Below are 22,950 nucleotides of genomic sequence, written 5' to 3' on the forward strand. Positions count from 1 at the left end.
GGTTTACCCAAGGGTTTAGGGTTTAGGATTTAGGGTTTAGGGATTAGGATTTCAGGTTTAATGTTTTGCTGATGACGTTAAAAATATTTTTTTTTTGTAATTACTACTATTTTTTATTTATTTTTTTTTTACTTTTTAATTTTAAAAAGATAATATAATTTGACAATATTTTGTTTCCTTTTTTAAAAGATACCAAATATGAAATAACACAATTCTATTGGTTGGTGAACCTTGAGGTTCACCCTAGGGGGTGAACCCAAGAATAAGTCTTCTTAGAATCCTTAGAAAAATATGTTGGTCCATATAAATATATAATAAGTTTTTTTATTAAACTAACCATAAATTAATCATAAATGTTCTTCATTGTTTCCTTAAATAAAAATCACGGAATTACCTAATGTGAGTAAAGTATATATGACAATTAATGATTTTGAATCATAAAGATTTGATAAAAATTATTCTATTCTCTATCATTTTTTATTATTTTAACTTATTAAAATAAATTAAACAACCACATTAACTATATAATAAAAATTTAGTTTTTTTCGTATAAGTTATATTTTGAATTTTTAAAAACGAATATAAATGACTAAAGTTTTTAAAAATCTCACATTGAAATTTTTGTGATCTATGGTTTAAAATTTATGTTATAACAAGATACAAATGATTACGAAATTACATAAGTAGCAAGTCTCATTTAATAAATATTATATATATGTATATTAATATTTTTTTAAAAAATAAATTATATACCATATAAAATACATAAGTATTTTAATTTCGAATTTGCTTTGAATTTTTTGATAAACATTTTGAACAATTATTGACAACTTAATATTTAGATTTTAAACTTTGCATTGAATGTTTTTAAAATTATAAATTACTAAAACTATTAAACATCCCACAAATTTTTTATTGTTATCATTGATTCAAAAATTTTGTTATAAGGAAATACAAACGATCAAAAATAATATGAGTATAAAATATTTTTTAATAGATGTCAATATTAAAAATGTACTATTTTTCTATGTTAATATCATTTAAACTTAATTTTATACCATATAAAATACAAAAAGTGTTTGTCTGGATTAATAAAATTTATTTAAGTATTTGTACCAATTTAATTATATACGTAATAGTTATTAAATTTTTAATTATTTAATATATATTTATTAATTCATAATATATAAAAATTATATAATACTTAAAAATAATTTATATATAATATTCATCCCGCAAAGAACTAAGACGTTTGACATACAAAAAACTATACGAACGGCAAAGATTCGCTTATAAAAATATGTTTCAGTTGAACTTGAAACTTAAGATTGAAAAATCTATATTATATAGACATAACTATTTTTTATTCTTAAGCATGTCAAGATTATATAAAGGGAATATAGCGAACAAACTTATTATGTCAAACTCATTTCTAAAATTTGTTTCACTATTATAAGCAAACTATTGCTCTCCACAACCCTACAAACGTGTTTCTGCTTTGACAGCACCATTGATATTATAAAAAGTTTCATAAAGACGAACAAGCTAAACTCCCATACATAAAGTCATTATTTAACTTCATATCCAAAAACAAATAAAAATTTCAACAAAACTGATCAAAATCTAAACAATAAAATAGTTCATGTGCCCATGTTGTACTATGACAAACTCTAAAACAGTTTGTACGACCTAAGACTAATGCTTAATTTTTGGTATTCAAACAACAAATTTCATTCTAAGCTTTAACATGCTTATACTTTTAGATCTTTCTCATATCATGTTCATATCTCTGATTTCTTTTGTTTCTAAATATTTTATGTATGGCCTTTGTGACTGAAAGTGAATTGATTGAATGGAATATGAATCTTCTACGAAGGAGGTAATGCACATGACTCAAAGAGACATGATATAAACAATGGGGTTCCATTTATTTCTCTGAATATGAACTTCCATCTTGGTCTGCAAAGATCAAAACTTTATTTCACCGCATTCCAACTCAATTCCTAAGCTACACCCAAGAAATATACGACCCTCACATATCATGCCCATTACCACCATCAAACAACAACCATAACTGTAACACCACCACTCAAAACACAACATAACACATCTCTCACATTTGTATGGCAAAGAACACAACAATATCATAAGCCAATAACCAATAACCAAAGCAACAACCCGCGCGAAAGCGAAACGCGGGCAAACCACTAATAATAGTATAAAGTTGCATTTTCATCTCACTAAAATAATTTTTAAAAACATTTATATGCATCTACTAACATTTACTTAAGGTGTTTCTTAAAAAAAAAAAACTAGTTTTCTAGCATTTATTGATTATTCAGAATTAGTTTTGTAAATATTTATTAGTGCTCATAAAAAGCCCAGTTGTATGAAATTTCCCACAGGTCCTGACTGACTTAATGACAATATTAATAGCCCAATGCTTCCGGTCCCAAGCATTAATTTTCAAAACTCTTTAATATTTTCCGATGAAATTAAAAAACAAATATTGGAATGTAATAAAATAGAAAAATCGAAAGAAACAAGAAGAAGGGTTTAGGGCTTTTAAAAGAACCAACTTTTGAGCGTCTGCCTCCCTTCTTCTTCTTCTTCTACCCTGAACCTCCGCCTCTCCTTCAGCTTTAGCAACCATGATTCGCGGCGGTAGAAGCTACGTGACATCACCTCCTTCCTTCTCCAACGACGCAAAGAAGCTTCTCGTCTGCACAGGAAACAATGTCTCCGTTTTCAGCGCCGCCACTGGCTTACAGGTTACCAACTTTCTCCCTTTTTCACCACCAAAGTGAACCGTTGATTCAAAGGTTTCATCTTTTTTCTTTAGATTACTTCGCTTGAAGGTCACACAGCTCCAGTCACGACTCTTATTGTCGTCCCTGCCTCGAGCGCTGCTCAGAAGATCCTCTGTTACTGCTGGACTGCGTCTCTCGACGGTACGATTCGTCACTGGGACTTCTCAGGACCTGAGCTTTTGAAAACCGTTGATGCCCAAGTTCCCATTTACTCTATGGTATGTAAGAAAGCTGATTACTTTGTCTTTGATAATCTCTGTGTGATGTAAAGTTTGTTACTTTGGCTTTGATAGTCTTTGTGTGATGTTAAAGTTTATTACTTTGGACTTGAGCTTATGTTCTTGTTTCTGTTTTTTTCTAGGTCATTCCTTGTCTATTGAGCGAGCCTCAACAACTTGATTCAAGTAAGTTAGTTGCTTATGTTTCTGTTGAGGATACGAGTCTGGTTAAAGAAGGGTCCAAAGAGCTGCGTGGACACATTCGAAGGTTTAACCTAGCTAAAGAGCGTCTTCCTCGTGGAGATACTTTGAAAGAGGTTAGCTTTTGTTATGGGTCAGACTTGTTGTGTCTTTGGTTGGATTGATGAGTTGAAATAATTTTACTTTTGTCTTCTTGTGTAGACGGAAGAGCCAAAGTCTATAGTTATTTCTCCCTCTGGGGAGTTTTTCGGAATCCGCCACAAGTGCAAAATCCATGTATGGGGTGTTCCTTCTGGAGGAGGGTCAAGGAACGCACTTGCCAAGAAGATGACGTTGCATCACACTAAGGTTATCAATGCTTTTGCTTTTCATCCAACGGAGAGGATTATTGCCGCTGGAGATGTGACTGGAAGAGTGTTGATTTGGAGAAGCTTCGGTAACAGAAAGCTTGCATTGGCGAGTCAGAAGAAGAATGCGAGATCAATGGTTGATTTGGATAACCCCGGGGTGAGAGATGGAGATGATGCTGAGTCTTGCACCACGTGGCATTGGCACTCTGCTGAAGTTAATGTCCTTAACTTCTCTTCCGATGGAGCATACTTGTATTCAGGTGCGTCTGAGTTATTTTTCTGGTTACGTTGACCTCTTGAAAGCGTGTTAATGTTCTTACTCTGTGTTGCTTCTGTTTTCTTACTCTCTTCTCTAGGGGGAAGGGAAGGGGTGCTTGTTGTTTGGCAGCTGGTCACGGGGAAGAAGAAGTTTTTACCAAGGATAGGGTCTCCCTTGTTGTACTTCATTTGGTCTCCAGAACCAACTCTTTCTTCCGTAAGTCGGAGCTAGCTGTTTCAGTCTGATCTAACTCATAATGTACTGGAAGCAAATGTTTTACTGATAGCAAGGAGCTGCAGGTTGTTTGTGCGGATAACCAAATCCATTTGCTTAAAATGCCTTCCATGGAGATCTCAAGAACCATTTCTGGAATCAAGGTTCGTCTTAGAATCTGGCATCTTCAAACCTTGTCTTCTAGTAACTTTTGTTATATCTTCCTTTGATTTGGCATTTACTTCAGTTTGTGTTTTTGGTTTTCAGCCTCCCCCATCATTGCCTAAGATGTATGAAGGCTTGTCTAGTACTGTTGCTTTTGATAGATCTTCTGGCATAGCTGCGTTGTGCACAGAGAACTATTGTGTTCAGCTATACAATCTCCTTAATGACCGTGGAATTTCAGAGGTTATTATCTTCTTTTCCACTTTGTGTTGTCCATGAATTATCTATAAGCTGGTATGTGATAATGTAAAATTATTATTGTTTTTGCAGGTTCAAGTTTGTGAGAGAAACCATCAACCAGGTGATGAAATCACAGTAAGTACATTTCATGTTTTATTTGGTCTTTATATGTAAAAGATTATTATTGTTTGTTTAGTTGACTAATTTGGGAATATGGTAACAGGTTGTGGTGACAGCGGTTGCTCTCTCCCTGGATGGGTCAGTGATGAGTACAACCGAAGTGAAACTTCCGGAAGATGGCATAGGAGGCTTAGTGTCCCTTAAGTTTTGGGAGTCTGAACCAGACAACAAAACTTTCACCTTGTCCACAATCGTATACGAACCTCACAAGTAATCAACTTATCCCTCTGCTAATGTTCAAATCTTTATTTATCATCATCACCCAATATTTCTCCTTCTGTTTATCTTACAGGGATGCTGGTGTCTCGGCCATTGCCTTCCACCCTACCCGTTCCATGGCAGTTAGTACATCCTTTGGTGGGGACTTCAAGGTAGTTCTTAAATTGATTTAATATTCTTTCTCTAAGTCTATCTTTCTAAGATTGTTATTGACATCACTGTTTGTCATTTCAGATTTGGGTTTGCAACAGCGACAAGAGCCAGACGGAGAAGGACTCTAGCTGGATATGTCATGCAGTTGGCTCTTACAAGTAATATCTTTTGTGTGTATTATAGGCATTCATAAGGATCAGAATGATATATTCTTCTTCGCTTTTGAATATTTTTCAGGAAGAAGCCAATGACTGCTGCTGCTTTCTCTGGGGATGGTACTGTTCTAGCTGTTGCAGCTGAGAATGTTATAACTCTTTGGAATCCGGTCAAGAACATGCTCTTGTCTGTTTTAGGAGTGACTCTTACGGTAACAGAACTGTTTAGTTTCCCATCAAAAAGGTTAAAAAGAGTCTTTCTTATAAAGACTGATGTTTAAACCTCTCAATGTGTTACAGCCAATCACAAAGCTCTGTTTCGTTGGGAAGTCTGAGTTCCTTGTTGCTGCATCAAATTTTCCAAAACCTGAACTATCTGTTTGGAATACATCAAAGCTATCTTTATCATGGTCATATGGATTACGCATAGAAGGTAAATCTTTTCTTTAAAACCTCTTCTTGAAAGTTCTTGTTGTGCGTTTGCTTAGTAAACGTTTCTTCTCGTTCTGCAGCTGTCACTTCTGCAGTGGATTCGTCCACTTTTGCAGTCTTGGCTCTGGTCCCAAAAACTTTCAGAAAGAGTAAATCTAAGAAGAATATCTTCCGCGGTAGAGATGGTGCCATTCTCTTGTTTAACGGATCAGATCCTAAGCCTGTATCTATATGGACTGTAATGAAGGTATGTCACAAAGAGTTTTAAACGGTAAAGGAAAGATGAATGAAACTAACAAGTGAAACCATGTCTACATTTGCAGGCTCAGGGAGGATCAATCTCATTTCTTGAAGGAGACAAGTCTCAGCTTCGTCTTGCATTTGTAAATGGAAGCCACGAGTATGTTGTCTTCGATCCCAGTAGTGATGACACACATGAGCGTAGCGCTATTGACTACGAGGGTCTTGTTGGTGAAGAAGAGACAGGTAAAACTCAAAACATATCAAGAAAGAAACTCTCTATTAAACCCCTTTTTGGCAATGTATGAATCGAAAACGTTCTCAAATCTGTCTAGGAGATTTTGGATACACATCGCTGTACGGACAGTTACCAGACTATGACAAGAAGAGAAAGGAGGATGCTGAGTCGTTGGCAACACCGTTTATATCGTCAGAGAGACCGTGGGAAACTATATTCAGTGGTTCAACACTAAACTTCCCGCCTCTTCAGAAGTTATGTGGTGAGTTCTTCGAGTCACTAATGGAGAAAAGTAACTCTGTTGTGGAGTGAGAAAGGCTTTACACAAACTTAGCCACAAAAAGTAAAGGTTTTGTAAGGTTTAGGATACGAACTGAACTCATTTTGCAGCAGACTTCCCGTGAGCAGTCTTTGTATTTTCTGTTTTCTTAGTGCAATTGATATAAATCAAACAAAAACTTCTTATTTTTAATACTAATTTATTATTTTATAACAAATTATGGAAGTTATTATGGTAACGATTTCATGATTAAATGTTTTATGCGAAGAAATAGATGCGAAGAAATAAATGTTTTATGTGAAGAAAAGAGTCGCACTAAACCATCTCCTATTAATTTGTATTAGCTGATAGAAAAGAAAAATTCGTACTTTACGTTTAAGTATAAAAAGTTTAATAAATCTTTAATTAAATTGGTATCTTCGATAATAACGAGTATACCAGGTAGATGGTGTTTTACACACGGATCTTGAAAAAATGAAGATAGCTTTTTAGGGCAAGGATGGTATAATACCCTGGAAGGCTATGATAGACTAATGGGAACAAGGAACACGAGAGCGAGTCAGTCGCCACTACACTCAGAGATAGAGGCCCTTATATGGGCAATGGAATGTATGAGGAATCTTAGACAAGCATGGGTTACTTTTGCAACGGATAGTGCTCAATTGGTGAAGATGGTGTCGGAACCAGAAGAGTGGCCAGCCTTTGCAAGCTACTTGGAAGACATAAAAGTTTTAAAGAGGAGTTTTAACAGCTCAGAGATCATTCATATACCACGGACACAGAACTTAAAGGCGGATAGTCTCGCACGCAGTGCAAGAAAGCAACCGTCGTTTGTCGTCCATATGGATGCAGAGCTACCGGGGTGGTTCGCATAGTCTACATGAGTCTGCTTTGTTTTGCTGAAAAAAAAAAAATTGAATTAATGTAGCTTGGCTGCATCTGCATGTGTGGTTTTAGTTTGGTCTTGGCTAAACATGTTGCACCCGAGTTAACAGCTCTGAGAACCGGGGATTAATCCTATTAACCAAACGAAATTTGCAATTGCAACCACACTTGAGAGAGTTTCATTTGGAGCTTTGGTTTGAATCGAAGTCAACGTGGTTTTATGTGTTGAACCATACCAAATAGAATAGAGAAGGAACAAACACTCTTTGGGGAGGTTTTCGATTCTCAATGATTTGTAAAAACGAGTCAGGTGTTCCTAACCCACGAGAAGGAAACTATATATTCCAAATATTTCAACAAGCATGCATCTTGCATTATTAAGTTGGAAATAAAAAAATAAATTAGTCAATGATTTATGATGGTTTTAGGCCTGTCTATTATCTTATCTATAGGTTTTCTTTTGGTGGTCCGACATGTTGAGCTAATTATTTTATACTCCCTCCGTTTCATATTGTAAGTAGTTTTAGGGAAATGTTTTTGTTTCAAAATGTAAGTAGTCTTCGTATTTCTAGGTAACTTTTACATTTATTGAATACAGTGTGACCAATCAAATTAAATAGACTTATTTTTTATTGGTTAAATTATATCTAACATATTTATTATAAAATACTTTTTAAAAACATAATAATTTTCTTAATCTTCGTGCTTTTAGCCAAAACTACTTATATTATGAAACGGAGGAAGTAGTATATTTGCCATTGGGACACATAGCTTTTATTTTTTATGTCCACATGCAAGGAGGACAATAGTTTGTAAGGTTTGTTTTCCATATTGGAAAAGCTTTCTACTTTTGAGAAGATGAAATATCATTGTTTATATCGGTCAAAAAAATATCATTGTCTATATTTTTTCAAAAAAAAATAATATCATTTTTATCCCTTAAAATTTGGAAGGTTGAAAAAGGAGCGGCTGCCCGCGTGGCTGTGATCAAGTAGTAGTGGGTAAGATCTAGGAATGTGTTACTACATTTTTGGGGGAGTTCAAGTTTCCTTTGAAATAAAGTCATATCTATACCGGAAGTCTAGATTTGGGCTTCTGTCTAGGCGATTAACATAGTAATTATGTGATAGAAGATTCGGTTATTTCCTGATATTAGCTAGAAAGCATTCTAAATTCAAACCAAATAGTGTGATATTCTTTCTATTCTATAGCACTAAATATGTTCTTTTCGAAAATAACTGGATCAACCAATATATAAGATTTTAAAAAGGAGTGGCTAGCTAATTTTGTTGAGAAACTTTATTAACCACATAAGATGATAAAATATGAAGTTATACATGTGATTTGATAAAAAAAAAAGAGAAGAAGTTATACATGTGCATATAAACCGAGATCAAAAAACCAACCAAAAAAAATGAACCTAAAACCAAATTGATGTTCACAAATATCCAAGCGATTTCGATTCGAAAAATAAAAATTGAACCGAAATCAAACAAAAAACTAAATGTGTATCCAAATATTTAAAATATAATTTATATTACTTAAAAATATCAATTATAATTAGTTTTAAAATTAGCAAATATTCTTAAAATTATTACTTACAAACCAAACCATCTGAAAAAACAGATTACCCAAATATTTTCATCTAAAATATTTAAAATTATCTGAACTATCCGAAAAAATCAAAAATACCATAATATTTTTTATCCAAAATATTTAAATGTATTTGAATTATCTGATGTTTATCCAAAAATCTGAAAAGCTGATTTTTACTCTAATTATCTGAAAATAGAACCGAATAAGACCAAAAAAATATCGGATATTAGTCGGTTCCTAGTATTGTTATTCGAACTAAACCAAGAACTAAAATAATCAAACCGAACCGAATTTCATAAATAACTGCATGGTTCCTATATATTTTAAATCGAAAACTGAAAATATCGAAGTAGAACAAAACAAACTTAAATGAAGAAATAGTACAATAATTCTTTGCAGATCATCGTTTAAATAACAAAAAATATTAAATTATGTTTTTTTATATATTAAATGATGTTATATCACGCCGGTTAGAAAGTTTGAAAAATTGCATGTGTATAGCTGGTCTTAAATTTTAAAAGGCAGTAAAATAAGAAAAGCTATTACATACATTATTATAAATTATATATATTATTCTAAAAGATTAGTTTAGCTTCTTTTTTTTTGAAACAAAAGATTAGTTTAGCTTATATTTTTTTTTTTAAAACCAGCATACGTAAATGGGGGTTTATACGTATGCATGCATGTTTTATGTAATTATACGTGTTTCTTTGAGAAATGTAATTACACGATTTTCGATAATAAGTTTATCAAACGTTTTGTAGTTTTTTTTTGTTTTTTTCCTTTGATAAACAAACGTTTTGTAGTTAAAGGTTATTTCTAAAAATAGGTTTTTTTAAAGCTCTCATCTGATGTGGTAAAGCCATGTCTTTGGTCGGGTTTTGGTGGTGAAGCTGAAGGTGTTTATCTGTACCAGAAGAGTAACTGAAATAAAGGTGGAGAAGGGATGGTGCAGTGTTTCCTGCTCAAACTGGGCCAAGAAACTTTAGCGCACAGTATCATCTTTCACATGTCTTCCTTGCAACAATACCAGTGCAGTTGGTGTCCTCCGGTATGTGCTAATTTCCGGCAACTTATTCAGTTACATTAAATTTCTGACCTAGCGCAAACTCACCTTTAGGATTTGATGTATGTTCTCTGTCCGCTAGGTACGGTGTGGAGATGTCCGTTGCAGATGAAACTGGTAAAGCTTTGTTTGTCTGTTTCGATGAGGTAATGACCAAACTTCACAACATGAGGGCCTTTGAAGCTGATCATCTTTTGGTATGTACTTTATCAACTGTAATTCATATTTTTTTACTGGCTACTTATTCACAGTTTCCATTGAACCACTCTTTGCTCAGGCTGGTGATGGTGTCAACCCAGAGGAAACACAGGCCCCGCCGTTTGTGTGAGACATGGTTGGTAAGACCTACACATTCCAGGTGAGGGTGAGTTCACTTAAATTCACAGCGAATCATCAGACCTTTACTGTCTCGCGCATCCTCAGTGAGCGTGACCGTGTGCTGCAGCCTGCATTTGTTGATAATCTAAGGTTTATAGAATGTAAGGTTCATAGATTTTTCCAGATACGTGGCTGTTCGGTATAAAGATATATATGACTTTTTTTATCAGATAGGGAGGCGACGTTTACAATGGAGATGACAACCCCGATGCCATCACAGTGCCTTTTAAGGTGGAAACTGGTGGACCTAGCCAGGCGCAGGTAGCATCGGAGAAGGTGAAGAAACCACGCAAGACATAGGTGAAGAGGATTGGAGTACAAGACGCAGTTTTTCCTGTGTTTTTTTAATGCTGAAGTTGTTTATGTTGGTTTTTTTTCCTTTTCTGGTGTTTGCTTAATTAACAAGTTTGAGTTTTACACTTTGCTACTTCTATAGTTTTGGTTTTTTTAATACCAAATATAAAATATATCTCATTTAGGAAATATTTGGTATTATATGGTTTTTTTTAATTCAAGTTAGTATTCTCTATATTCTGTCATGATTGTAAATATGATCATGTTTAACGTAGGCAATCATCCGCATATTTTGAGTCCAATTTGACAATGACAACATATACTAAACATGCGATGGGTCCATTCATATTCGATATTTCCCTTCATTCGCATTTTATTCATCAAATACTAAATATAAATATAATGCTCACACAGTACCTGCGGCTCCATAATAGTTAAGAAGCTAAACACATGACCCGTATACATTATATTTATAGTATACATATATTTATAGCTTAGCATTGAACTGGTTTACTTGGTACGCTATCTCTGATCCGGTATGTTCTCATGTACTGACTTTATCACTATCTTCGCCGGAAAAGGAGCCAATGTGTTCTTGAACAATTATAGGCTTCGACGAAGATATCGTTCACCAGTGTTTTAAGTGTCATATTTTGAAAGACTGGACTCCCTCTTCTCTTATAGTCTTACATTTGCTACTTTTATGAAAACCTTCTTCTTAACGCTTAAACATTGTTTTAGATTTAAGGTTTCATATAAAGAGTCTGTGACACATATTATATATATTATATACTATGTTTTAAAGATCAAGATATCCACAAATATAATAGAATTATGTGCATACTACAAAGACACCATAAAGAAAGAGCCAGCATAAATTAAAAAACCCCATGTTTAATTAAATAAACTATTACGTGTACTTGAAATATTCTTTCATGAATATTATAGCAAGAAAGGTAGAAAAAAATTATAACTAACATTCAATAAGAATGGTTAAAAAAAAAAAAAAAAAACTAACATTCAATAAGAGAATATTAACTTTAAGTACATATTTATGTATAAATCAAATTACGCTTTAATATAAAAATATATAGTTTAATTAGTCAAACTTCTCAATTATTGTACTGTAAAACTTTCAATGGTTGATTAGAAAGAGTAATTTAACTATAACTAACAAATCCCTATAAGGAAAGTTATATATATAGTTAGATATATGCAATGAGCATAAAATTTTTAAGTCCCCTAATGAAATATAAAACAAAAAGTAGAAAAATAATTAGTAGACCAATTAAGATAATAGTAATAAAAAACTTTAAAAGTAAATTATTAAACCATAATATTATTAAATAAGTAAATATTAAATCAGATATTTGTCGACGGAAATGTCAAAGTATGTTTTGTTTATTTTCCTAAAATTGGAATGTAGGCAAAAAAATAACCAAATATCAATAAAATTGTATTATGTATATTATTAAACCCCTTAAATATCTATATATATATATATATATATAATTGGGTTTCCTTCTCTCCTAGAGTGTCCACATGGGATGCCATGTCACAAATTCGTGCATCATCAATCTGACACGTGTCCGTTAAATGAAACGCAGCGTGTCGTGCTTTGGCTTCGTCTGGGCTTCCATTTGGGCTTAATCTCATGTTTTGTTTGCGGCCCAGTGACGACCTAACTATGTGCAAACCCTAAGCCGAGATGATGAATGCGTTTGTGTTCTTCGTTTCTCTTAGATTGGCGTAGACGATGACGATCCAGTTTCTGTAACGGAAAGTGTTGTGATTACTCTGTCTTTAATCCCATTAATTCGTGAGCCCACTACGAGAACTTCAGTTGCGTTGTTCCGTCGGCGATTGCGGTATAAATATGTTAGAATCTCTCTTCTGCGAATCGGGAACTCCATAATCTCTCTGCTACTCATCTTTCCGTAGGCGATTTCAGTCTTCAAATCTATATATATATATAGATAACTCATATTTGGTCTGATTTATTTTTCTCAGCGAACTGTATCGTGTTTATTAGCACTGGTAGTGTTTTCCCGTGAACCAGATTCTGTTATTCAGTATTGATTTTGATTTTCGCCAATGGCAAGGTATACAAGTCTTAAAGCGTCTCTTTTACTTTGTGTTTCTATATGTTTGTCTTACTCAGGCACATAACTTAGATCAGCACCATTTATAATGAAGAAGATCAGTCTATTCAGCGTGTTATGGTCACTATACAAATGTCCATTTACTTTACTCCATTGCATCGTCTAATTTGTCTGAAGTTGTTACTGTTTTGGGTTTGTTTTTAAACTGTTTCTGAAAACCTCAAACACCTATGCAGGTCAACCACTGTTTGTGTTAGTCTGTTTGACAAGGTCGCAACTCTCCTTCGTGGGAAGTTAGAACTCTTGGGTGTGGATCCAAAGCGATGGTTTCAACCAACATAAATTTCAAAGTAGTTGGCTGTAAAACGTCTTATTTGTAAATGTTAATTCTTTAAAAATGAAAGGAAATTTTCTTGTAGCCTATTGTGTGGAATGCAAGTCGTTTATTCCTCAATTCGACATCAGGGACACACTTCTACGTTGACAATGAAAGCCTAGCCACACTGAGCTTTCTAAAAAGGTTAATTACTTCTTTGTTGCTTTGCTTTTGAATCAATACAAATGTTATATTAAAGATGTGAAATGTATCAAATAATAAAAAGATATTTGTTGGTGTAATATCTGTTGATGTAACAATTCAGAAATAATAAAAAGATAAAATCAAACTAAAAATGATTGTTGTAAAAAAAATTAAAAATTATTAAACAAAATACATTATCTTCACTTTTGTTTTAATGTAGAAAATGGTCAATTGTGTCTGAACATAAAGTTGTGTATTTAGTGATCAAATATATTCAAAATATATTAACTAGAAATTTTTTGAAAATAAATAATAACTTTTGTCTGTATGTTTCTGATAAACGATCATGTCGAAATAAAGAAAATGGTTATAAAAGTGGACTATCAATCCCCAACCCAAATTGAGTAGTACCGAAATGGAAAGTCACAAATCAATAATACCTAAACAGTACCTATTAGAACAATATAACTCCACTAATTGTTATATTCGTACTTTAGAAAACAAGGAGTCCACCAATATATGCTGCCAAAACTTCAAATACACCCTAATCAGGTTACAGGAACCTTAAAATTTCAAGAAATCTCATAACTAATCGTAATTTACAATCACTATGACATTTTTGTTCCCGATACGAACCACTCACCACCCAATTTTCCCCCATTATACAAAGCATAATATATGGTTAAACAATAGAGAACTCATCTATCAAAACATCACAGATTGTAAGGCCGCAACCATGGTTATTAGAATTTTTTTTTAAAAAACCATGGTTAACACAAACAACATTGCAAACAAGTAAAATATATGTTATCACATATAATCTCTCCTATCATTATCACCCATCTCTTGCAAATGCAAACCAAAAACACGAACCACAAAATTATACAAAAATAATAACCTAGATCACAAGTAAAGTATATCCGGCCCGCCCTACGGACCGACCCTAGTTACTATAAAAGAACACTATTCTTTCTTTCTCAGCTTGCCGCATCAGAAAATAGTGTTTTTAGAGATCGAAATGTGTCTTTATCACTTGTACGCATCGTTTCATTTAAAATATATAGACAACTTATGGGCTTCGTGTTTATTTTCTCACAACGGACCAAGGCTGCATCACCAAGGTGTACTCCTCCTTTGCCAATCGAGATCGAGGCCCGACCTGAGTTACAAGAGAGTTGTTTCATCTTCTTCCTCGTCAATCCGCAGAGATACCAGTTACAACTTCAACCTCTTCAAGACCTTCTTAAATCCATACCCCCATGATCTCTCTTGAATGCGATCTCAGCTCATGGAAGGCAGTGGAATCTCGACTATAAAAAGGTTTGCTTTCATACTTGGAGAACCATTTTCTCATTCCGTATTCAGAAACCAGTAGTCTTATTTTCAGTATAATGGTTCTTCCACGATTTTATTCCTGGGTTGGGAGAGGCCAAGCTCATCCTTTTATGGGAAGCTCTCTGGATTGATGTTGAGACGTTCATCAACGAACAGGTTGACTAATTGTATTTACATAAGGCACTGTGATTACATAGCTTCATATCCCCTTATCGTGTAATGCGAGACAACTCCAGAACCGTTACGAGAACCAGATGCATTCAGTCGTCGTCTTTTATCATGAGTGTCCTAAATTGATATCCTTTTTAATTTTTCAGGCATGCCAGATGACGAAAAGGCATAAAGCTCTTGCAACTTTTCAACAAAGATACATGGTAAGTTGTTCCTCACAACAAAATAAATAGCATGACTCTCTTCACTCTCAAAGAACCTTATCGCCAAGCTCTTGGTTTTTAGTTCTATTGATTCCAATGTTGCATAGGAGGTTTCGTTGTAATAACTTTATGTAAGAATGTTTATCTAAGTTGAATTGAAATTCTTATTAACTGTAACTCGGGAATTTCAGGTACACTAGCGGTTTACGTTGCTAACGCGATTCATGTTTTCTCACTAATACTTACTACTTTAAACAGTGTCTTCTGATTATCACCAGGAGACAAGCTTCTTCTCGGAGTTAGGGGAGATCCACTTGCTCCTGTTCATTTCTCCTCCTCTGATCTTTTGCCTCGCCTTAGTATCAAAGGCACACCAATCGTTAGTCTCTCTCTCACTCTCTACAAAGATTACACCTTTTTCAATTTTTGTTGTTGGAAAGTGACGTCTGTTTAACGTTCTTACAGGAGACATCGTCTGTGCAGTATATACATCAACAGTACACTGCTGCTTTCGGTGGACGGAAGCTTCAAAACTCTATCAAAAAATGCTTATGCTATGGGGAAGCTCAAGATGATCACTTCTGAGCTTTAGACCGCGACAAGAACTGTAACTGGAACCCGTCCAAGGCTGCGAGTGGAGGTTTCGTTCTGTTGCAGATGAATCCAGACATATAACAGTTTTGCAATGTTCTCTTCTGTTTTTGCTTATGCGTGTTGAGAGTCCTTTTTGATTTCTTTAGGTTATCCTGTTTATTGTGGGACCTGAGTTACAAGTTATCAACAATTCTGAGAAAGATATCTCTTAAAGTTGATGGACTTCTGAATTTGACACTGAATCAAGATCAAGAAAAACCCACTTTTGTAGTCCTTTAATTAATGGCTTAGTGTGTTTGTTTATAGTGCATGTTTGATGATTTCAGGCAGAGAAGAAAGTAGACACTATCTTTTTAGGCAATTCCTATTAAGTGGTACTGAAACAACTTCAGTTTCACTTGAGGTAAAAGGAAAATAGAACCTTATAAATTTTCTCCATGTTAAAGTCTTAGACAGTTGACCTTGTATATGTTAAAAACCCAAAAAGAGTCTATGAGCAGAGGAAAGAAAGACAAACATAACATAACAAATGATTTTTCAAATATTTTCTTCTTGTGTTCTTCTCATTCTTGAACTTATTTGTATTCTTGATTATAAATCACAGAAAGTTTACATTTAAAAAAATTATTGGATTTTCGTTTTTAATGGGTTTGTGTTCCAGCAACATTCACCAAATTTCAGAATACTGTGACAGCATTGCCGTATGTTATGGGGTGTCTCCACTTCCCTTTGAATGTTGAAGCTGTGCAATGGTAACAATACAATTATACCAGCAACATTGCAGCTTGTGCTGGAGCAGACCCAGTAGGTTAACTGAGGTAAGCGAATACTTTTGGTAAAGTTATTGTTTATACTGCAATAAGGAGAAAGAGAAACTCTGTGTCAATCTTAGTTTAGAGTTGAAACAAAAGCTTTATGAACTTACGTTACGTATTCTTGCAAAGGACAACAACAAAAGCTGCAACGAAAAATCTATATTGAGGATGTAGCATATCTAAACTCAAACATCTTAAGGATGAACCATATAATCAAATAATATTTAACTAAATCTTGACCGGATTATCTTTATTATAGATTAAAATATTAATGTTTATATTCCAAACATTTATGATTAAATTATAAATATTTCGGTGTTAATCTCTACCTCAATACAACTTGATCAAATCATCTTTCCTATAAATCACTATTTTTTTAACCCATACTGGTTTGTAAGATTTAAAATATTTCAGTTATTGAATGTCATAATACACAACAACTCTACAAAAAAAAACATCACCACATAGAAACATTTACATAATAGGGCACATTTACACTTATTAATTACACCATGGGTCACTTTGTTCTGCCAACGTACTTTTTCATAACTCTTTGTTCAATTTCGTTACTTTTTCTAACTAAAACAAAACCACATGATGGTTCCCATTCACTTCCTTATTCTTCTCTTCTTCTTTATCATTTAAAAGACAACGTGTTTCTATTTTTCACTTTATATCTCTCTCTCTTCATCTATATTATTTTTCAGTCGCCTAAAACCAGAACCAAAGTGAATCTTCTATAGCTGCCTCCAATTACCGAGTTGACTCAGTTAAAAGAAATCAAATTAATGAAGATAGGAAATGAATGGTCGATTGTGAGGAAACATATTATTTGTATTTTAAAATTTAATTTCAACTCTCTCCTCTCTCATATCTCATTCTCCAGATTCAAATTGAGAAAGCATAGATAAATTCTTGATTACGGAGAAGAGTGAAGGAAGGAAGATGAGCTGTGTTCAGTCCAAAAAAAAAAGAAGCTGCTACTCGATGCAAATGTTACGGCTCATAACACTTTGGCCCCCGTGTATTCTCGTTGTTCACAGTCCCATCGGCGAATCCAAATTACAGTGGTGACTCAGTCCTAGTGATTTGAATCCAAATTTCAAAATTTTCGTTTCAGCAAGAATGGAATCTGATGGACATGAATTCAATAGCTGCTTTATTCGTCGCTACTGTCGTCATATTTGTTTTCCTCCTCTGCTTAGTCGCCACAATCCATGTCTCCTTCATATAGGGAATCGTCTCGAGTACTCGGTAAACACATCCCTTTCCCAGCTTCATGTGTTATCATCTATAACATATCATTTGGCTTCACCTCCAGCTTCCACTTCTTCTTGTTTTAGTAATTGGCTATGCTTCCATAGCGACTTATTGACACAAGTCTTGAATCATCACTTTCTTATTAGGTTTCATTTACCTCATTGGCTGGTAGAATTTTCATGCTTTGAACCAACAAAAGCTTTCTTCCTTTTGTATGACCTTGAGATTTTAGAGATAACAATGTTTTTTGACTTGTGTAAATCATCAAAGTTGCAAGTGTGTGTTGAGAATTATCAGGTGTGTACAAGTGAACTGATGCACATGTGGACAGTGACATCTCTGGATCTCATATCGAGTTAGAATTTTTTGTATCTCTTGTACGGTTTTGTTGGAGGGGTTGTGAGATTTCATTACATGTAGAAGATAAGATTCCTATCTCCTGATCCAAGTCTACAGACTAGCTCATGTATGCTACCCATCAAGTGTTACTGATCAATGTGTACATCAGACTCATTGTACATGTGTACTTAATTTTAATGTGTCATCTTTGTATCTTTGAATTACAAAATTATATACATGTTGATTTAATTTATTAATCCTTTGTGTTTGTTTTCAAACCATTCGTTTATAAAACCTTATGCATTTTAGTGATGTAGTGGATATTTATAAATGAATGATGTACATATGGATATCATATAAAAGTTGTCTACACATGGATATCTTATAAAATTGATATGCACATCATAAAAGTGGTGTACACATGGATATCATATAAGTTGATGTACACATAAACATCATATGAAGTGTACATGTTCTAAAAATCTTACAAAATATCAGATAAATCCATAAATTGATTCTGAAACAAGATGATTCTTAAACAAAAAGATAGTTCATTGTATCTGAAAATGAAAATTTGATCATATGTTTATGATCATGATCAACCCAAATTCTGAAAATCTTATGTTTATAAATCACAACCCAATGAATCTGATTACAAAAATGATCAGACCTAAATCCACTTGTAAACTATAATACTTTTGGGATTAACAAAAGAAAACCTAAAACTATAAGAAATCACACAGATTGTGACATGAACTTACAAAGGGACAAAAAGTTCATGTCTTTCTCACATCAATCTGCCTCTCATATACAACCGAGAAAAGAAGCTTATGTAACCGATTTCCAGCAGGAGAAGAGGGGACGTTTCAGCGGCGAGAGCTCAGGTCGCAGCAACGACAATTGCAGAGCACATACTGAGACGAACATGGAAGAGCTGCGGCAGAGAAGGAAGAGATGCTGCGAAAGAAGCTTGAATCTGGGTTGCTTGTCTTCAGGTGACGACGTTGCCAAGAGAATCCGACAAGGTGACCTTCGAGAGACCACAGTGGCATAGTCATGGTGGTGTGCACGAGCTTCAGATGTGGTGGAGAAAAAAACCAAGGATAAGAAGACGTTTAATGTTTTTTATTTCAACCAACCGAACCAGAAATATTTAATTTATCTAACCAGCCTAACCAGAAACAAACATCATTTTACTTAAATGCCCATCTGTGGTTTTGCTTTTCTAGGGAGAAATGAGTCTTCAACCACTGAAAAGTGTGTTAGTAGCATAATGTGATATTGAGTGTAAAAAAAAGTAAGAAAGTGACCATTTGTGTTAATAACTCCAGCACATAATCATAATAGATGACATAATTACACTGTATAAATTAAAAAAAATATATTCATTCAGAGAATCACAATTATATTATTATACGATTTAGTCAATCACAATTCAGCTCTAAATATTATAATACTGTATATAAGGAAAACTCACACGTAAATAAAGATTTACGAAAACATATAACCAACCATTTGAATCTAAAACAACTGACAATTGAAATTAAATCAAAATCGACTGATATAAGAGAATATTATATCATTTGTGTATGTTTTATGGTATTATATTCTTCCTAATGAAAAACAAAAATATTCTTCATTTTTGTGTCTTGATATTAAGGTATCGCTATTGTATAATTCGCAAGTGTTAGTTAGAATGCTGCAAAATAAGGACTCACCAAAGAGATTAACAACATTTTCTTTGATAGCAATTCAGCAGCTTCTTTAAATCTTAATCTTTCTATAATATTCATAGATTTTTGAATGCAGAGGCTGATGCAGTGGTAAATTCACCGCTCTTATCTCTAAACTTGCTTTTAGTTTAATGAATCGCAGTTCGGCCAGAAAAAAATGTGATTACATATTATAATATTTGCTTGGTCTTTACCACACTATAGTTTCATTGTAACAAAAGTAATCCACGTTTAACTTTTGAATGGATCCTCAAAAATTAAATGAAGTGTATCCCAATAGTATACATATCTCTCTTTCTAAAATGTCAAAGCACACTATATCTAATTATTACAAGTATACATATTTTTCTTCGTAAAATCTAAGAACATTAGATCTAATTATTACAAATTATTTCAAAATCAACAAATATAATACAAAATGTTACAAAATAATGTGATATAAAATGCTAATATATTATTATCCATATATTGGAATTTTATTTTCTTTTAAAATAAATTTAGGAACAATGATGCATGCGTTAGACGAATACTTTATTTCTCAAGACCATAAAATTAATTTAAATTTATATTATCATCAAAATCCGGCTCGTAGCGCTGAGCTCCCCTAGTATTAAATATTTTTGGGATTTTTTTGTTACATAAAAATGCAGCAATTTAAAAACATTAAACAACAACTACATGCCCATGAAAAAACTCTTAATGGGCTCGAAACTAGTTAAACCTAATCCGATTGGCCCACAAAATGGCCCAAACCCTAGAGCCTCCGCAAACCTTAGCTCCACTTGAAACGAAGCCGCCGATGCAAGCACACACTTGCCGATTACGAACTCCGACAAGGCCAAGCGAGGAGAAACACGAAGAAGGACCGGAACAAACCCCACCAGCCAAGCCGCAGCACCGAGCGAACCGAGAAAGAAAACCGAAGTGGAGCACTATGAACGGAGAGACTCATCGAGAGGGAGGAAAAGAATGTTGGAGCCGAGCCGGTCGTCTCCTCCCGTTGCCGTTGTCAGCCGCTGCCGAAACCCCTTTCAAGACCCAACTGTCGTCCTCAAACGGCGGGCTTACTCATCGGCCCAGCAGTTCAAGCTCCGCCAAAGTCTACTCGCCATAACGACTCACCGCCTCTCCCTCCAGTTTAACTGTCGGAAGCCCATGAGGTCACAAAAGATAGATAGGAACTGCACAGCCAAGAGGAAGCATGGATCCGGATCTCGTCCTCTAAAGATCAGGACATGCATGACCGCCGCACCCAAAGCCACCTTCAGACGAGACCGGAACGCCGGAGAAACCCTGCACCACCACACCAATCAGACAAAAGGTAGACTAGAACCGAAGATGAAGCACCGGCCGAGAAAGAAAATGAACAGGGGGTCCCTCACGGCACCGACAAGATCGCCGGAAACCGGAGGGTCCGAAACGATATCTAGATTTGACGGTGACTTTGTAGAGAGAGGTTGGAAAAAAGGTTTTTGCAAATTACTTGTTTTATCAAAAAAAAAAGAACATAACAAAATTCCATACGAAAAAATCATACAATTTTTTGTTAAACAATTACATTTTATCTTCGAAGAGTATATGATATCTTGAATGCTTGAAAGAGTGTTTTTCCTCCGTTTAAAGAAAAGTAGTTAAATGTATTAATTATAAACGTTTTGGTATACATTTAATTATAAAGTTATAAATATACTGCGTATAACTATAAACTTACAAACTGTTCCTCTGGGGACATCCACAAACGTCATATTATACTTCATCTGTGCTGTGAATTTTCGAGTCTCTAGCTTTTTAGCGGAACAAAGCTAAACTACTTGATTTTCGACCTTTTTAAACCTTTGTGTTTTTCGGTGGCAAAAATAATTTATGTCATGTTTCTGGTCACCGGCTTAGGCGAAGCTGACACTAATACGAACAAATAGATACAGTATATTACAATAAACTAACAGATCTTATTCCAAGTGTACCTTTTGTAACACTCAAGTTCAACTCAGTCACGATGATTTGAAATATCAAATGTGTATTGTTATATCATTATAAATGCATCGTAAATTTTAAATAAATGTAGAGTGACACTACGATAATTGTCTGTCCCGTACACCTGGCATGGTCACCCACCAAACAAGTATCCACACTGAACTTATTTAACATCATTGTATTGATCCAAGAATGCATTATTATGATTAAGATCATATTATGTAAATACAATGATTAATGTTATTGGTTTTAGATCAAATCACTGATCATCAAATGGAATCCGAGGGCCTGGATGCTCAATTGGTGAATTCAGTGATCTCGAAGATTCTTTGATAAAATATTGACTTAAATTTGGTTGGACAATCTTAATTACAGATTGTTTAAACCCTTTTATTTAAGGATATTGCATCTCATAATGTACAGATAAAATTTAAAAAACAAAGAGTACGGATATATAAAACTTTATGTGGTTATTTAACTGAGAAGCTTACATTAAAAGACACATTTTGTCTTCTGTTTGCGTCTGGAGACACATTGTCTAGTTGACACACTTTGTGTGGACAGCTGTTTTATTTAGGACATAAATAACATTTCCTTTGTGTAAGTAGAAGCCAACCGTAAGATAAATAGGTTTGTGACTTGTTGCAATTAATGATAAAAGCTTAAACAAAAAAGTAGGTATATAGGTATAAGTGAATGATCTGGAGACGTCATATCTGTTTTTAAGTCATAAGATCTAACGGTTGAGGATAGATCCGTGGATGTGGACATAAGTTTGTGGATATATAAATATTAAAAGAATGAGAAACAAAAAGATATTTAATTTGATTTTTTTAAAGTATTTTGGTTTCCTTCAATAGTTTTTATTTGTTATTATCTAGTATTATGATATGTAAATTTGATATATAATATATATAGTAAATTATAATTTTTTTTCTTCTATGTTTTGAGATCCATATGTATATATTTATTTTGATATTTTATTTTATCATAAAATTTAAAATTGAATTAAGTGGACAGAGCGTCGTGGACAATGTGTTGTGGACGGTGCAATTTGAACATATTCGTATTTTAATTTTTATAAAATATAAAACTGATTTAAGTGGACACACTATCGTGGACAATATATTGTGGACAATGCAATTTGATAGAATGTATTGTAACGGTGCAATTCGAAAGAATGAGTGATGGACGGTGTTAGTTATGGATGGTGCGTATGTGGAAGTGTATGTGAAATGTGAAAGAATGAGTTATGGATGGTGCTAGTTATGGATGGTGTGTATGTGGAAGTGTACGTTGGTTCGTATAGATGATGGCCAAGATCTACTAAAA

At 33.9% G+C, this 22,950-nt stretch overlaps 2 protein-coding genes and 2 long non-coding RNA genes across 9 annotated transcripts; all 4 read left to right on the forward strand.

Annotated features, from left to right (window-relative positions):
- Positions 1-2,533: 2,533 nt before the first annotated feature.
- On the forward strand, positions 2,534-6,562 carry LOC106301177 (WD repeat-containing protein 75-like). Its single transcript, XM_013737520.1, has 16 exons — positions 2,534-2,771; positions 2,843-3,028; positions 3,172-3,345; positions 3,431-3,839; positions 3,936-4,054; positions 4,138-4,215; positions 4,319-4,459; positions 4,547-4,591; positions 4,680-4,846; positions 4,929-5,007; positions 5,090-5,166; positions 5,246-5,375; positions 5,464-5,596; positions 5,676-5,842; positions 5,919-6,081; positions 6,171-6,562. Exons 1-16 carry the CDS (start codon positions 2,652-2,654, stop codon positions 6,383-6,385), a joined length of 2,403 nt encoding a protein of 800 aa, XP_013592974.1. The 5' UTR covers positions 2,534-2,651; the 3' UTR covers positions 6,386-6,562.
- Positions 6,563-9,750: 3,188 nt separating this feature from the next.
- On the forward strand, positions 9,751-10,624 carry LOC106305537. The gene is made up of 3 exons (XR_001263001.1): positions 9,751-9,885; positions 9,983-10,097; positions 10,178-10,624. It is a non-coding gene; the product is annotated as an uncharacterized LOC106305537 (long non-coding RNA).
- A 3,673-nt stretch (positions 10,625-14,297) lies between these two features.
- Positions 14,298-15,776, forward strand: LOC106304880. 6 transcript variants are annotated; one of them, XR_001262853.1, is made up of 5 exons: positions 14,298-14,514; positions 14,582-14,685; positions 14,847-14,903; positions 15,162-15,282; positions 15,369-15,776. XR_001262853.1 is itself a non-coding variant. In XM_013741270.1 (3 exons), the coding sequence occupies exons 1-3, from the start codon at positions 14,784-14,786 to the stop codon at positions 15,493-15,495; spliced, it is 348 nt and encodes a 115-aa protein (XP_013596724.1). In that variant the 5' UTR covers positions 14,712-14,783; the 3' UTR covers positions 15,496-15,776. The 6 variants fall into 6 exon arrangements, 1 of the variants encoding a protein (XP_013596724.1); XR_001262852.1 differs by having other exon boundaries at positions 14,304-14,685; XR_001262854.1 differs by having other exon boundaries at positions 14,304-14,685; positions 15,182-15,282.
- Positions 15,777-16,979: 1,203 nt separating this feature from the next.
- LOC106304492 lies at positions 16,980-17,865 on the forward strand. The gene is made up of 2 exons (XR_001262757.1): positions 16,980-17,566; positions 17,719-17,865. It is a non-coding gene; the product is annotated as an uncharacterized LOC106304492 (long non-coding RNA).
- Positions 17,866-22,950: the final 5,085 nt, after the last annotated feature.

Source organism: Brassica oleracea, chromosome C7 (assembly GCF_000695525.1).
Source record: "Brassica oleracea var. oleracea cultivar TO1000 chromosome C7, BOL, whole genome shotgun sequence".
NCBI classification, from domain to species: domain Eukaryota; kingdom Viridiplantae; phylum Streptophyta; class Magnoliopsida; order Brassicales; family Brassicaceae; genus Brassica; species Brassica oleracea.

Bases quoted from the DNA above. Each gene is read 5' to 3' on its own strand.
- LOC106304880 (XM_013741270.1), top strand. From the start codon at position 14,784: ATGCATTCAGTCGTCGTCTTTTATCATGAGTGTCCTAAATTGATATCC. The intron at 14,904-15,181 runs GTAAGTTGTTCC...GATTATCACCAG, and splicing joins CTTTTCAACAAAGATACATG to GAGACAAGCTTCTTCTCGGA. The intron at 15,283-15,368 runs GTTAGTCTCTCT...ACGTTCTTACAG, and splicing joins GTATCAAAGGCACACCAATC to GAGACATCGTCTGTGCAGTA.
- LOC106301177 (XM_013737520.1), top strand. From the start codon at position 2,652: ATGATTCGCGGCGGTAGAAGCTACGTGACATCACCTCCTTCCTTCTCC. The intron at 5,167-5,245 runs GTAATATCTTTT...AATATTTTTCAG, and splicing joins CATGCAGTTGGCTCTTACAA to GAAGAAGCCAATGACTGCTG. The intron at 5,376-5,463 runs GTAACAGAACTG...AATGTGTTACAG, and splicing joins TTTTAGGAGTGACTCTTACG to CCAATCACAAAGCTCTGTTT.